This window comes from Solanum stenotomum, chromosome 10 (genome assembly GCF_019186545.1).
Source record: "Solanum stenotomum isolate F172 chromosome 10, ASM1918654v1, whole genome shotgun sequence".
Lineage (NCBI taxonomy): Eukaryota > Viridiplantae > Streptophyta > Magnoliopsida > Solanales > Solanaceae > Solanum > Solanum stenotomum.
In genome coordinates this window covers 4,063,671-4,075,781 of record NC_064291.1, presented here as the reverse complement: position 1 = coordinate 4,075,781, position 12,111 = coordinate 4,063,671, and the positions used below count along the sequence as shown (strand labels likewise).

At 34.4% G+C, this 12,111-nt stretch overlaps 3 protein-coding genes across 3 annotated transcripts; 2 read left to right on the top strand and 1 right to left on the bottom strand.

The window, feature by feature from the left end:
• Positions 1-7: 7 nt before the first annotated feature.
• LOC125878166 (beta-amyrin 11-oxidase-like) lies at positions 8-513 on the top strand. Its single transcript, XM_049559352.1, has 2 exons — positions 8-254; positions 412-513. Exons 1-2 carry the CDS (start codon positions 45-47, stop codon positions 511-513), a joined length of 312 nt encoding a protein of 103 aa, XP_049415309.1. The 5' UTR covers positions 8-44.
• Positions 514-2,119: 1,606 nt separating this feature from the next.
• Positions 2,120-4,223, bottom strand: LOC125842558 (glycine cleavage system H protein, mitochondrial-like). Its single transcript, XM_049521866.1, has 4 exons — positions 4,007-4,223; positions 3,524-3,612; positions 2,808-2,978; positions 2,120-2,384 (listed from the first exon to the last, which is right to left on the bottom strand). Exons 1-4 carry the CDS (start codon positions 4,104-4,106, stop codon positions 2,259-2,261), a joined length of 486 nt encoding a protein of 161 aa, XP_049377823.1. The 5' UTR covers positions 4,107-4,223; the 3' UTR covers positions 2,120-2,258.
• A 1,037-nt stretch (positions 4,224-5,260) lies between these two features.
• On the top strand, positions 5,261-11,204 carry LOC125842665 (uncharacterized). The gene is made up of 7 exons (XM_049521987.1): positions 5,261-5,506; positions 7,627-7,759; positions 8,733-8,815; positions 8,969-9,047; positions 9,148-9,257; positions 10,320-10,384; positions 10,739-11,204. Exons 1-7 carry the CDS (start codon positions 5,411-5,413, stop codon positions 10,830-10,832), a joined length of 660 nt encoding a protein of 219 aa, XP_049377944.1. The 5' UTR covers positions 5,261-5,410; the 3' UTR covers positions 10,833-11,204.
• The last annotated feature ends 907 nt before the right edge of the window (positions 11,205-12,111 follow it).

Sequence of the window (12,111 nt, the reverse complement as noted above, 5' to 3'; positions counted from 1 at the left end):
ACCTGGTGAAGATATTTCAATCAGTAATAGATGAAAGGAAGGTGATGAATATGAAGGATGAATCAAGATCAAAGGGCAATATGGTTGATTTGATTATGGCCATTGAAGACGACGAAGGAAGGAGATTAAACGATGAGGAGATCATCGACTTGTTAATCGTTTACGTGTTTGCAGGTCATGAAACTACTGCTCATACTGCAGCATGGGCAATTATGTTCTTAGAACAACATCCTGAGTTCTTACAAAAAGCAAAGGTAACATAACAAGTCATTTGTAATCTTAACACATGTTTTGTTATTAGAGTTAAACCTCTCTATAACAACGTCGTTTGTCCAGATATCTTTTGATGCTATAGTGAAATGTTGTTATAGAGAGGTCTGATGTACCGTTTGAGAAATTCTCTGTTTTCAGGAGGAACAAGAGGAAATTGTTAAGAGAAGGCTGCCTGATTCGGATAAAAAACTTAGCTACGATGAGATTAGACAGATGAAATATCTAACCAAGGTTTGTTAATAGTCTAGTCGTATGAGAATGTAGACCTTTTGAAAGTTCGAGAATTTTAACATATGGAATTGTGTTCAAATGCAAGGTAATCGATGAAACTCTACGTTGCTCTAATGTCACCTTAGCCATTTATAGAAACGCGAAAAGGACAATCAACATGAATGGTAAAGTTCGCCTTTTTCTCTCGTCTTCACCTTCATTTAGCCTAAGTTTTTGACAAAATAAGATGTCTTATGTACTAAATGGAATTTGTTTTGTGCTATATAGGGTACACAATACCAAAAGGATGGAAGGTATTGACTTGGATAAGGCAAGTTAATTTGGATCCTAACAATCATGTGAACCCTAAAGAATTTAATCCTTCAAGATGGGATGTAAGTATTATAAGCAATATCTCCTTGCACTAGTTTTCTTTACAACAACAATGATACTTGCGCCTTAGTCCCAAGCAAGTTGGAGTCGGCTTGTAGCAAAGGCGGATTCATGATTTAAACTTGATTGGTTCAGCCTTTAAGTTTCTTAAGATTGAACTTATTATACTTATGAATTTGTTATCATCTTAGTGTTTTCACATTAACATTGATGTTCTGTGTCGAAAATACTAGGTTCAAGTTGAACCTGTGGCTAATAAGCTACATCTGCTACGGAAGATTTAGTCCTGGTTAAAGGGCAATACTAACTTCTTATTATGGCTAAGGAAGTAACACATTTGATTCTTAGCAGGATGATGAGGCCAAGACATTTAGCGCGTTTCTTCCCTTTGGAGCAGGACCTCGTTTGTGCCCCGGAGCAGAGTTGGCTAGGCTTGAAGTTTCAGTGTTTCTTCACTACTTTCTTCTCAACTATAGGTACTAACATTATATCAACACACATTTGAGGTCTGCAACTTCACATAGTACATTTGATTTTTGTGTATATTAATGCATAGTTTGGCTTTGAACTTGTTCTGGTGCAGGCTCGAGCGTCTTAATCCGAAAACAAGTGTGACATATCTACCAATTCCTAGTCCTACTGATAATTGTCTTGCAAGACTCAAAAGGATCTCATCATCATGTCAATAAAAATTGCCTCTTCTCATGATTTCATGTTGAGCCTTACCACATTCCTGTTCATTGATGTACAATGTTTTCATTGTATTTTCGAGCAGATTTTAAACCTTTTCTGTATGTCAATTACCGATAAATCTTCACTCGTTCCTGTTATTCAAGTTAAGAATTTCATATTACGCGGTCAAATCTTGGTGTATAGTCACACATTCAGGCTGGAGCTATGTTTCTCATATTCTTCAAAAATGTCGACAAGTGCATGCCAGATCCTCCAAAAGTAGTGTACTTTTGGAATATCCGACGTCATGTCTGCAGCAATATTTTTGGAAACTCTGAGCAATATAAAAGTTAGTATTGTCCTTTAACACTGACTATGTTTCACAGACTCTTCAAGAATGTTGACTAGTGCATGTCAGATCCTCCAAAAGTAGGTGCAGCAACATTTTTGGTAACTATGAACAACACAGGCAAAAATTCTATCTATAGATCAACTTTAACGTGGCGAAAATTACTAGAAAGAATTGGAAGATAAAAATCATGAATCAAAAAACTCAAATCACAATTCTGCGGAGGCAATGAAAAAAAAGAACAGAAAAGTAGATCTTATTATTTATTTTTGTGGAATTTTAACAACTAACAAGAAAGTTTGATCAAAACATCTCAGCAAATGCTAATCTAAAAGGTGAATTCAAAAATCACCTTCAAGTTTTAATGAATTTCCTCTTCATCACATAACTTTGTGTATTCTTTTGCCCCCATCAGAGATTCGAGGTCTGATGGATTGCTCGGCTTCACTTTAATCATCCATCCGTCTTCATAAGGGCTCGAGTTGATCTTCGTTGCATAAGGTGAAAAAAAGAAACATTGAAAAATCATCAGGAATATGTCATTTCAAGTTTTCAACCTATGTTGCTCGGACTTTCCAAAATGCTACTTCACCCATATCAGATCCTCCAAAAATACACAACTTTTGGAGGATCCGACACACACCTAGTCACATTTTTAAAGAGTACTCCAAGCAGCATAGATTTCAACAAAATCATAAGGAAACTGACATTTCAAGTTTTCAACCTATGTTGCTCGGACTTTCCAAAAATGCTGTCTCATCCTTGTCTGATCTTCCCAAAATACACTACTTTTGGAGGATCTTACATGCACCCTAGTTGCATTTTTTGAAAAGTTCGAACAACATAGATTTCAACTAGCCCAAAAAATGAAGTAGTTGGAACATATATATATGAGTTAGTAGATATTTACCAAACCAGGTGTTTCACTGAGCTTTGTGTTGACCTCAACGATCTCGCCTGAGATCGGAGAGTTAATGTCACTGGTGGCTTTCACACTTTCAACAGCTCCAAAGCTACTTCCATGTGAAACAGAAGTACCAGTATCTGGCAAATCAACAAACACCACTTCTCCCAAATGATCCTGAAAACACCATTTCTTCATGGATTTAACTCGTATGCACTAACGGATGTAAAGAATTTTTACACTATCAGTGTACTATAACATGTTATAGCAGATAATCTGTCTTATTTTCTAGATTACAAATCCCGCACTTTTTAAGGACGGTTACCTGTAGTTATGTTTTTACTGTATGAAAATATCATCAATTGATAACGTACAACCAACATTCAATAGAGAACTATATGCAACTCTACCGCAGAGAAGGGTAGAGGGGCGAGCTCATTATTCACCGAGTTTCAAATAGTAGGTCACTTGACCTGAGGTAAGAGCTAGAAGGTTACTTAAAGGTTCGGTCAAACTCAATAACTTTAGTTCAAACTTTATATTTGTATAAAGATTAAATTCAGAAGCAAGTTATCAACATCTGATGTCCTTATCCTAGAATTTAGAACTCATAAAGTTAAAATCTTGACTCTGCCTCTGATTATCTCAACCCTCAGGGATTTCTATATTATCAAAACAAAAGTGAAAAACTATATGAAAAGTATTAAAAGTCAAAGAAAAACCTGAGCATGGTCAGTTATTCCAATTGTTGCCACTGACCCTTCATGCTTTACCCATTCGTGTGAAGATGCATACTTCAGCCCTTCAAGAACTACAAATTGCAATATATCCAAAAAAATAAATATAAATATAAAGTTATAAAACAAAACAACAAATAAGAATTAATCTCATGAACATCCGTTCACTCAACTGCTTAAATTAAAAATAATCGGATGTATAATATGTGTATAACATTGTATAATCTATGTATACCGGTTAGTAAATGTCACCACAATGCAAATTCTAGTTCAGCAGAGCCAAAAATAACACCATGTAACAAACTACAAATAATCTATTTAGAACCTAGTAAGTAAAATGAATAGTACTTCAAAACTCATAAACTAAAAATTCTGACTTTGTCTCTGCATCGAGTTATTTGTCTAAACATCCCTATAAACAAATTTAGACTCTTTTTTTAGTGAGAACAATAAGTTGAAAAAAGTTACCAGTAGAAAAACATCTAGAGAGTGAAAAATTGGTTCTTGAAACAGTAGAAGAGACTCTAAGTGCATTGGCTGTTGAAGAAGCCCACATTCTCAGAGCCATTTTTATCAATGTGTCAACAAAGGGAAAGATTTTGATATTGCTATATAGTATATACTTTATATATTATCTAACATTGAATGGTGGAAAATGAAAGCCTCATCCTAAAAGTTTGAGAGACCAAATGAATTATACGTACAAAACCAACGAGGATTGCAGTAGAGCAGTAAGTACTTCTTTCATTCTTTACCAGAGATATTGAGTTCGAGACTTGAATATGAAATCGCTTTTATTAGAAAATGTTTTTATTCCAATGTGGGACTTTTAGACACGATTCTAAATTTAATCGGAATTTAATATGTAAACCAAACAAAATATGTAGATAGAGAAGTGATCTAATGAATGTAAAGGGTAGCCTAAATCTTGTGTTTTTGAAATGAGTGGCAAGCCACAAGTGGTGTTATCCTCCTTGTTAGGCTGATACAAGGGCAATATGGGACCAATATGGACTGTGATAGCCCATGGAAGTATATATACCTCAATATAACTGGTTCGATTAATTCAAAATTATGTTGCGTAAAATTCTTTTAAAGAGAAGACGTCTCTATTTCAAGACTTCGAACTCAAAATTTGAACTCAAGTGCTTTTAAAACACAAATTGTATGGATAAGTGGTGTTAGGTTCCTTTTATACGCATTTTGACTATTTTATCGAGTACCAACTTTTTCTATTGACACAATTTTTGGGTCATTTCATTCTTAAAAAAATAGCATATGAGATTAAATTATTGATTTTTATTTTATTTTTCTTACAGAAATTAAAATTCTGATTTTTGATGATTTTCAATCACTTTATCTTGTAGTAACTCTTAAAGTTTGATTATGAAGCATATTACTCGATAAACACTCAAATTTATCGAATGATTATCTATATATCTTCAATATTTATGTGTTACGTCAGGATGTCCACGAGACACAGTGAAAACGAGTTAGTGTGTTTAGTCATCAGACTTAAGTGTATGTTTATGTATTATGCCGGTAAACAATAAGTAATTTGGCGTAATTTGTATTTATAGGAGTTTATAATTTGGAAACTTTTTTTTTTTAAGATATAGTTTTGGAAAAAGGAGAAAATAGAATTGAAAATTTATAAAACTAATCCTTAATCGACGTAGATAAATACATTTTCCCCAATTTTTCCTTTTTCAGCATCGCATTGAATAATTAAAAAGTGAAATACGTTTACAAAAGTCGTCCGGTGAACAGTCCGGAGATCAAATTTACGGCGCCGGTGATCGTAGCTGTAGCATAACGCCGTCGGAGAAAACATCTGAATTTTGCAATTGAATTAGGTTTTGTTACGGCGCCATGGATGAAATTGAAGAGAAGAAGATGGTAGAAATCTTTCTGAAAATCATCGGTCCTTCTCCGCCTTGTCGCCTTAATGTCCCTTCTTCCATCAAGGTACTTCCTTTTCTCTATCTCCTTCGATCGTACTAGCTCGAAATTCATGCAAATGAGAGAAATTAGGTTTTGGTTTTTCTAATGGCTCGTAATCAACGCATACTTAGCTAAGGTTAGAATGCGAGTTTGATAAATAAAGGATACATATAGATGATATCTGCTAGCTGGAATTGAAGTATTTAAGGCAAATTGTTGAAGTATTGGAATGAACTAGACTTGAATATAGTGTAATGGATATAGAGGATTCACACTGTAGACCCAAAGCTGATGTGGAATTGAGCTGAAGTTGGTTAATTGATTGCATGATGTTTCTATTTCGAGGCACATCGACGAAAAAAGTGTTTTTTTAAAAAATCTATTTTGCAATGAGTAAACATTGTTGGAAAGATGTAGTCTTTGTGCAAATTATGAAGTTCGGGATGGGGTATAGTGCTGAAATTTTTTCTCTTTCTTTTTGCTAAGTTAATGCTTTGACAGTTGGAAGGATAAAGTTTGCAAGATAGTGACCTGAACTTCATAGCAAAACTAGTGAACATAAGGGGGCGATGATTCAATGAAAGTTCATATTAATTCTGGCAGCTATGGTTCATATTATAGTATTATACCTAATTAGTCGGGATTGAACTAATAAAAGAGTAATGGAAGTGGACAGAGTACAGACAGGACAAATAAGAAAGTAGTGTGGACTGAAGTAAGAAAATATTATGAGCTTAATGAGCATGGCCTTAGAGAGAACTTGGTGTAGTACATGGATATGTGTAATCAGAGTGATAATTTATTTTTGATGAAGGTACTCAGAGTCTGATCCTGAGATAAGTTTGAAATTAACTGAGAATCTTTGTGGGGTCTACACAAAAACCGAGTGGCAACAAGTCACTTGGTTGTCACCTTGCGGTCAAGAAAAAAATTAGAGTAAATCTAGGGCAAGTTGTAAGTTTGGTCTGCTTTGATGTCAAGAGATCCCCATAGTATTCTGATAGTCTAGTTCTAATTTGGCATGTGACAAGTAGCAAATGATTGGAACTGTCTATGGAGACCCTACATAGGGAAAATTTTGAATCATGCGCCCAAGGATGTGGCATATGATCAATGAGTCATGCAAGTTTTAGAGTCCACGGTTCAAATAGCATCAGAGAAAAAAAACTATGTGATCTCTTCCCATCGATCTGCCTAAGTCTTGGTGGGCAGAGTAATCTGATACCTGTGTTAGTGGGAGGTAGTAGACTAGCAGCCAGCAGGTACATGGTGGAAACAGTTGAGTTGTACCCAAGCTGGCTTCCCTCCGGATAGTTATTTCACAAGTACCCCTGTCTTCCATATGCATCTTCCTCCCTGTGTTATGCTACCCCAGTGCATGCCTACCTTCTTTTCCAGGCCTCTCTTACATAGGGTTCCTGCAAAAAAATCCAAGTTTGTGAGTCCTGTGATGGCCCAGAGACTACTACAACAACAACTACGCCTCAATCCCAAATAAGTTGGGTCGGGTATATGAATCCTCATTTAAGCCCAGAGACTACTGTTACTAAAAAAAGGAATTTGGAATCCATAAGTGAGAAGTTGTTGATACCTAAAGTGCTGGAATAGTGATGGAAATGCAGGAAAAAAGGAGGAGAGATGGAGGATTGTCCCAGCATGCATTTGGTGGACAATTTGGAATGAAAGGAATCAAAGATGTTTTGAAGGAAAGAACAACAATATTCAGAAGATAAAGATAAACTGCCTAGGTCTTTATTATTTTTGGTGTAAGCAAGTAGTAATAGGAAATTCTGAAGATGTTTCTAATGTTATTGACTGGCTGTAATTAGAAGATCTTAGGGCTGTTGTAAGTATAAATTTTTGGAGGGGAACTACTCTTTGATGTAGTATACCTGTGGATATATAGAAGTAAATGTTACCTTTCTCAAAAAAAAAAGTGGCTCTTCATTCAAGTTTTTGCAAAAAATCAAGAAATATCTCCTTAGTAACTTGATGTTTTTCTAATCACAAGAAAAAGGTTGTAGAAGTGCATGAAAAGATGATGTTTAAAGTTTAAACTTGTCTTGTCAGCTATCATTTTAGATGCCTATAAATTAAATTCCTGGAGTTGTTCTGAATATGTTTTGACATTTTCTGTGATCTAGGTACATGAATTGAGAAAGATGATTGCTGGGAATCGACATATGCCTATTGAAAATTTAAGACTTGTTCTGCGAGGAAATGTATTGCATGATAGTGAAAATGGAGATGACGAAGTAGTCCAATTCAACAACGGAGGTGCAATTTTTTATCAACTTATTGATTACCAAAGTTGATATAATCATTTTGCATAATATATTGTAACAACTATACATGGGAGGATTTTATGTATGTGAGATATAGAGGTACCATGATGTTTTGATCTCTTCTTCTTCTTGCGATTGGAATGAGTGGGAAATTCACACATGTATAAGTTTGAAGATTATTCTAACAAACTCTCTGTTTTGTTGCATATTGATTCTGCTTGCATGATTTGTGTGGGGATTTTGGGTGCCTCATGCTACTTTTCTGTCTGAATCTCCTATTTACTGTTTGAATGTTGTTGTTTTTAGTTGGCCATCTTACTATTTTCCTTAGCTTTCTTCTTGGTTGCTCACATTTGGTGCACTATGCAACAGATTTTATGTATGTGTATATATAGAGGTATCATTTTGTTTGATCTCTTTTTCTTCTTGCAGTTGGAATTAGTAGGACATGCACACATGTATAAGTTTGACGATTATTAACAAACTATCTGTTCTGTTGCATATTGATTCTGCATACATTTCTTTGCTTCATAACTGAGTTATTTGCTTGATTGTTTGTTCCTGGATACTGTTCCACTTTCACATTTCCATAGCAGACATAATGCTATGGAAATTCCTAGCCTAAAAGGAAACAAACTGGTCATATGTCCTTCCAAAGAAGTTGTAAAAAATAGACCAGTTCGAAGGCTCTGTTTGTTTCTGAGTCTTCCTTTAGTGGCGCTGTTCAGAAAATCTTGATCAAACAACGGAAAACTGTTCCTGTGGTTACAATTGTTAAGAGTGCTAATCCCACAAGTCATTTTTGGCTATTCTGCGCACATTTCTTTGCTTCACTACTTAGTTGTTTTCTTGATTATTTGTTCCTGGATGCTGTTCCACTTTCACATTTTCATTGCTATTTTATTAGATCATAATTAATGGAGCTTCTTTTTCTATATAACAAGGTTGAAATTCTTTTTTTGTAGATTCACTAATAGTTGCTGTCAAACCAAAGCCACCTCCTAGGCATTTTCGTGATGAATTTGAGGATGACGATGATGATGAACTGGTGAGTGGAAAATAAATGTTGCAAATGTATAGGAAATTTAATTGTTGTCTGTTTTGGAAATTGAATCCAGCTACCATGTGCACTCTTCTATTATTTCATTTTTTTCGTTTTGCAATGATTTACAAGTTCTATTATTCCCATTTCTATAAACAGAGGTTTCAGTTACCCCCATCAACTAGTAAGTGGAAGAGGAAACTTTTTTATCTGCTACGTGATAAACTGAAATTTCCAGGTGAAGCTCTGACTAGTTGTTTTCATTTCTCTTATCTTTACTGTAAAACTATCTTCTTATTCCTCTTCACCTGTTCTATTCCCTTTTCAATTGTTTGTAGATATGCTCTTGATGGTAATTTTCTCCATCAGTCCAAAGGTTTGGGTTATTATCATGACTTGGTTCATTCTGGCCTCTATTGCGCGAAGATATGAGGTTGCACCTTTATTTGTAAGTTCAGCCATTTGGTCAATCATTTACTGTGATATATATATGGAAGGTTTATTCGTGATATGAGCTTTATGGTCAATCATTTGCTGTGATATATATATGGCAGATTTATTTGTGTTATGATTCAGTAATTTTTCGGAACAGTATTATCCCACAATGTTGACTGAATGTATATATGCTTAGGGGCATACGTTGGGCTCTAAATAGAAGGATTTTTGGGGAAGATCCTACTTTGATTTACAGTATTTGGATTTTTGTACTAACATATATGCAGGTTAGTAGCTGCCAATTGCCATAGTGTCGCAGACTGACAAGAGAGGATTGCTCTAGTGGTTGATCCGTCACTTCCAACCAAGAGATATGAGTTTAGTCACCAAGAGGGAATGGAAAATGTCACTGGTGGCGCCTAGGAGGAGGGGGCTTTGGGATGGGATTTACCAAATTAATAATAATAAAAAAAAAAGTCTCAGACTTACTAATAGCATCTTATGAGTCACTTTCTGTGTTTCTGTAAGCTTTCAATAGACTGAACTGTCGTTTTGCGGATTCTGTCATATAATGCTGGGTTCTTTGTGCTTTGATTAAAGCGGGGAAAACTAATGACATTTTGCTGAAACTGATACTTCTATTCCTCGATAAGCACTCAAGTTTGCATGGAAGATAATGTCACATTAATTGCTGAATATATATATCACCTGAAACTAGCTTTGGAATTACCCAGAATCTATATATAAGGAGTTAGAAATGATTAAACATATTTGATACGTAAAAGGATTAAAGTGTACTTTTTCTAAAGCTAAATATATACTAAATACCGTGTAAATGTCTACTCTTATGCTCTCTTATATTTATGAATTATTGAACAGCTAACTACCTGCAGCATGTACACGTGTTCTGGGAAATCTTAGAATTAACTAGCTAAGAGCTAAGGCCTCTTGTGTATGAATTACTAAAACAGTCAACAAATTGCTACTTTTTCTCAATTTGAGAAAGCAGAATTCCTGTATGGTCTTGGAAAATGAACATCGGAGTACTATTAATCCTTTTCTTAACTTAATGCAGTTACTGGCGACTGGGTTTGGCCTCATCTTTTATAATCTTGGACACCGGAAGCAGGGAGAACTTAGGTACGCGATTTTGTAGATATATAAACCTTTAGATACAGAAGTCTTTATTCCTTTTGTTAACTTTTAAACCTCCAAGTTGATATGCTTTTCTGTTGTGTGAGAGTCACAACTCTTTCTTAATCTGTGATGAGAAGATAGATTTCGTCGAAACCACTTGGACACTCATTTACTGCGTTATAAATTTGTTTGCCTCAATTGATAGCCTCAATTAAGCGTCTTCATCTGCGTATTGACATGCTTACAGAGTCTGGTGTTCTTGTTTTGGATTTCCAACTTAAACTACTGAAGCACATAAAAATAGTATGTGATTTTTGCTAAATATGATGACCCTCAAATTTTTGTCGTCCTTTGCAGTGCATATTCTGTATTCAATGAAGATTTTCGAGAACTGCCAGGAACCCTCAATGCAGAACATATTGACAGAGATATTCGGGCAGGTCGATTTTGAGTCCAGACTTTCAACATTCAAATGAAAACGAATATCATGTCCTTTCCTCCCGCCCTTGCTCGAATCAAATTCATTTTGTACCATGTTTGAATACGTAATTTGCTGTAGAATTATAAGTAACTTCTTCGTCATGTCAATGGAAATGCTCAGCTCTTGTCTCCCGTCGCGGCTCAACCCTAAAGCCACTAAAGCAGTGGCTTTAGAGGCCCCAAAAAAACAAAAGCACTGAGCAGACAAAAGATGAAGGAGATGCATACATAAAAGAGCACCAGATCTGATGAAGGCCATTGTAAGAAGCACTGTATTAATACTTGGAAGAAACAAAATACCCAAGTAGAATATAAAAAAGAAATTATGCATTTATTGTTACTATTAATTAAAATTTTCTTATAGTTTGTTGCTAATCTCTTACCCACATATCTCAATCTCTTACTAGTTATTATGCACATATTTTTGAAATTTTATTATTGATATAATTATAATTAAAAATAGTAGACAACTAAATTGTTTTAATATTGCTGTGTAAGATTGTCTTCAATTCTTTCAAATGTTTTATTAAACATTTCAAGTTCAAACTAATTAAATTAACAAATAACCTTTGGGGGTGGTCCAGTGGTTTGGGCTTGGGACTTCTATGTTGGAGGTCACAAGTTCAAAGGGGTTTGCCTTCTGGATCGAACTTGGTGCGGGTTGCTTCTCTTGTGTGGTGTGTGAGTTATTGCATAGGAGCATAGGTTTTACCATGAGCGCATCCAAAGGGTAGCGTCATTAAAAAAAATTAAAATATATTGTCTTGACTTTGGATGTCTTCTAAAGGTAACAATCACTATAATATTGATTTTTGTAATTAAAAGTATTACGAAATATTATATAAGTATCTTAATTTTATTTTAAACACTTTTAGAATAATTTTAATAGTTTATGTAACAATTGATTTTATTGAAAAAGTTTTCAAAATTATAATCAATAAAAGAGATTTAAACATTTGTGTTGTTATATAATGTACAATAATTTATATATATGTTTATTCTCTTCTTACAAAATATTGCAAGAAATGTAATATGGTCAATTGAAAAAGAAAAATTAATTATTAAATTATAATCAATTACAATATTTTTTTAGTATTTATGAAAATAAAATATATTAAAATTTTTAAATAAATATAACTCTCTTTTCTAAATTTTGGCTTTAGGCTAAACTTTTTATTGAGTCACTGCAACTTCCGTGCTTCACTAAAATGGCGATGAAAGTAAAATGAAGTTTAACGCCAATCAATTAG

Bases quoted from the DNA above. Each gene is read 5' to 3' on its own strand.
- LOC125842558 (XM_049521866.1), bottom strand. From the start codon at position 4,106: ATGGCTCTGAGAATGTGGGCTTCTTCAACAGCCAATGCACTTAGAGTC. The intron at 3,613-4,006 runs GTAACTTTTTTC...TGCAATTTGTAG, and splicing joins CTCTAGATGTTTTTCTACTG to TTCTTGAAGGGCTGAAGTAT. The intron at 2,979-3,523 runs GTTTTTCTTTGA...TGGTGTTTTCAG, and splicing joins GAATAACTGACCATGCTCAG to GATCATTTGGGAGAAGTGGT.
- LOC125842665 (XM_049521987.1), top strand. From the start codon at position 5,411: ATGGATGAAATTGAAGAGAAGAAGATGGTAGAAATCTTTCTGAAAATC. The intron at 8,816-8,968 runs GTGAGTGGAAAA...TTCTATAAACAG, and splicing joins ATGACGATGATGATGAACTG to AGGTTTCAGTTACCCCCATC. The intron at 9,258-10,319 runs GTAAGTTCAGCC...AACTTAATGCAG, and splicing joins ATGAGGTTGCACCTTTATTT to TTACTGGCGACTGGGTTTGG.
- LOC125878166 (XM_049559352.1), top strand. From the start codon at position 45: ATGAATATGAAGGATGAATCAAGATCAAAGGGCAATATGGTTGATTTG. The intron at 255-411 runs GTAACATAACAA...CTCTGTTTTCAG, and splicing joins AGTTCTTACAAAAAGCAAAG to GAGGAACAAGAGGAAATTGT.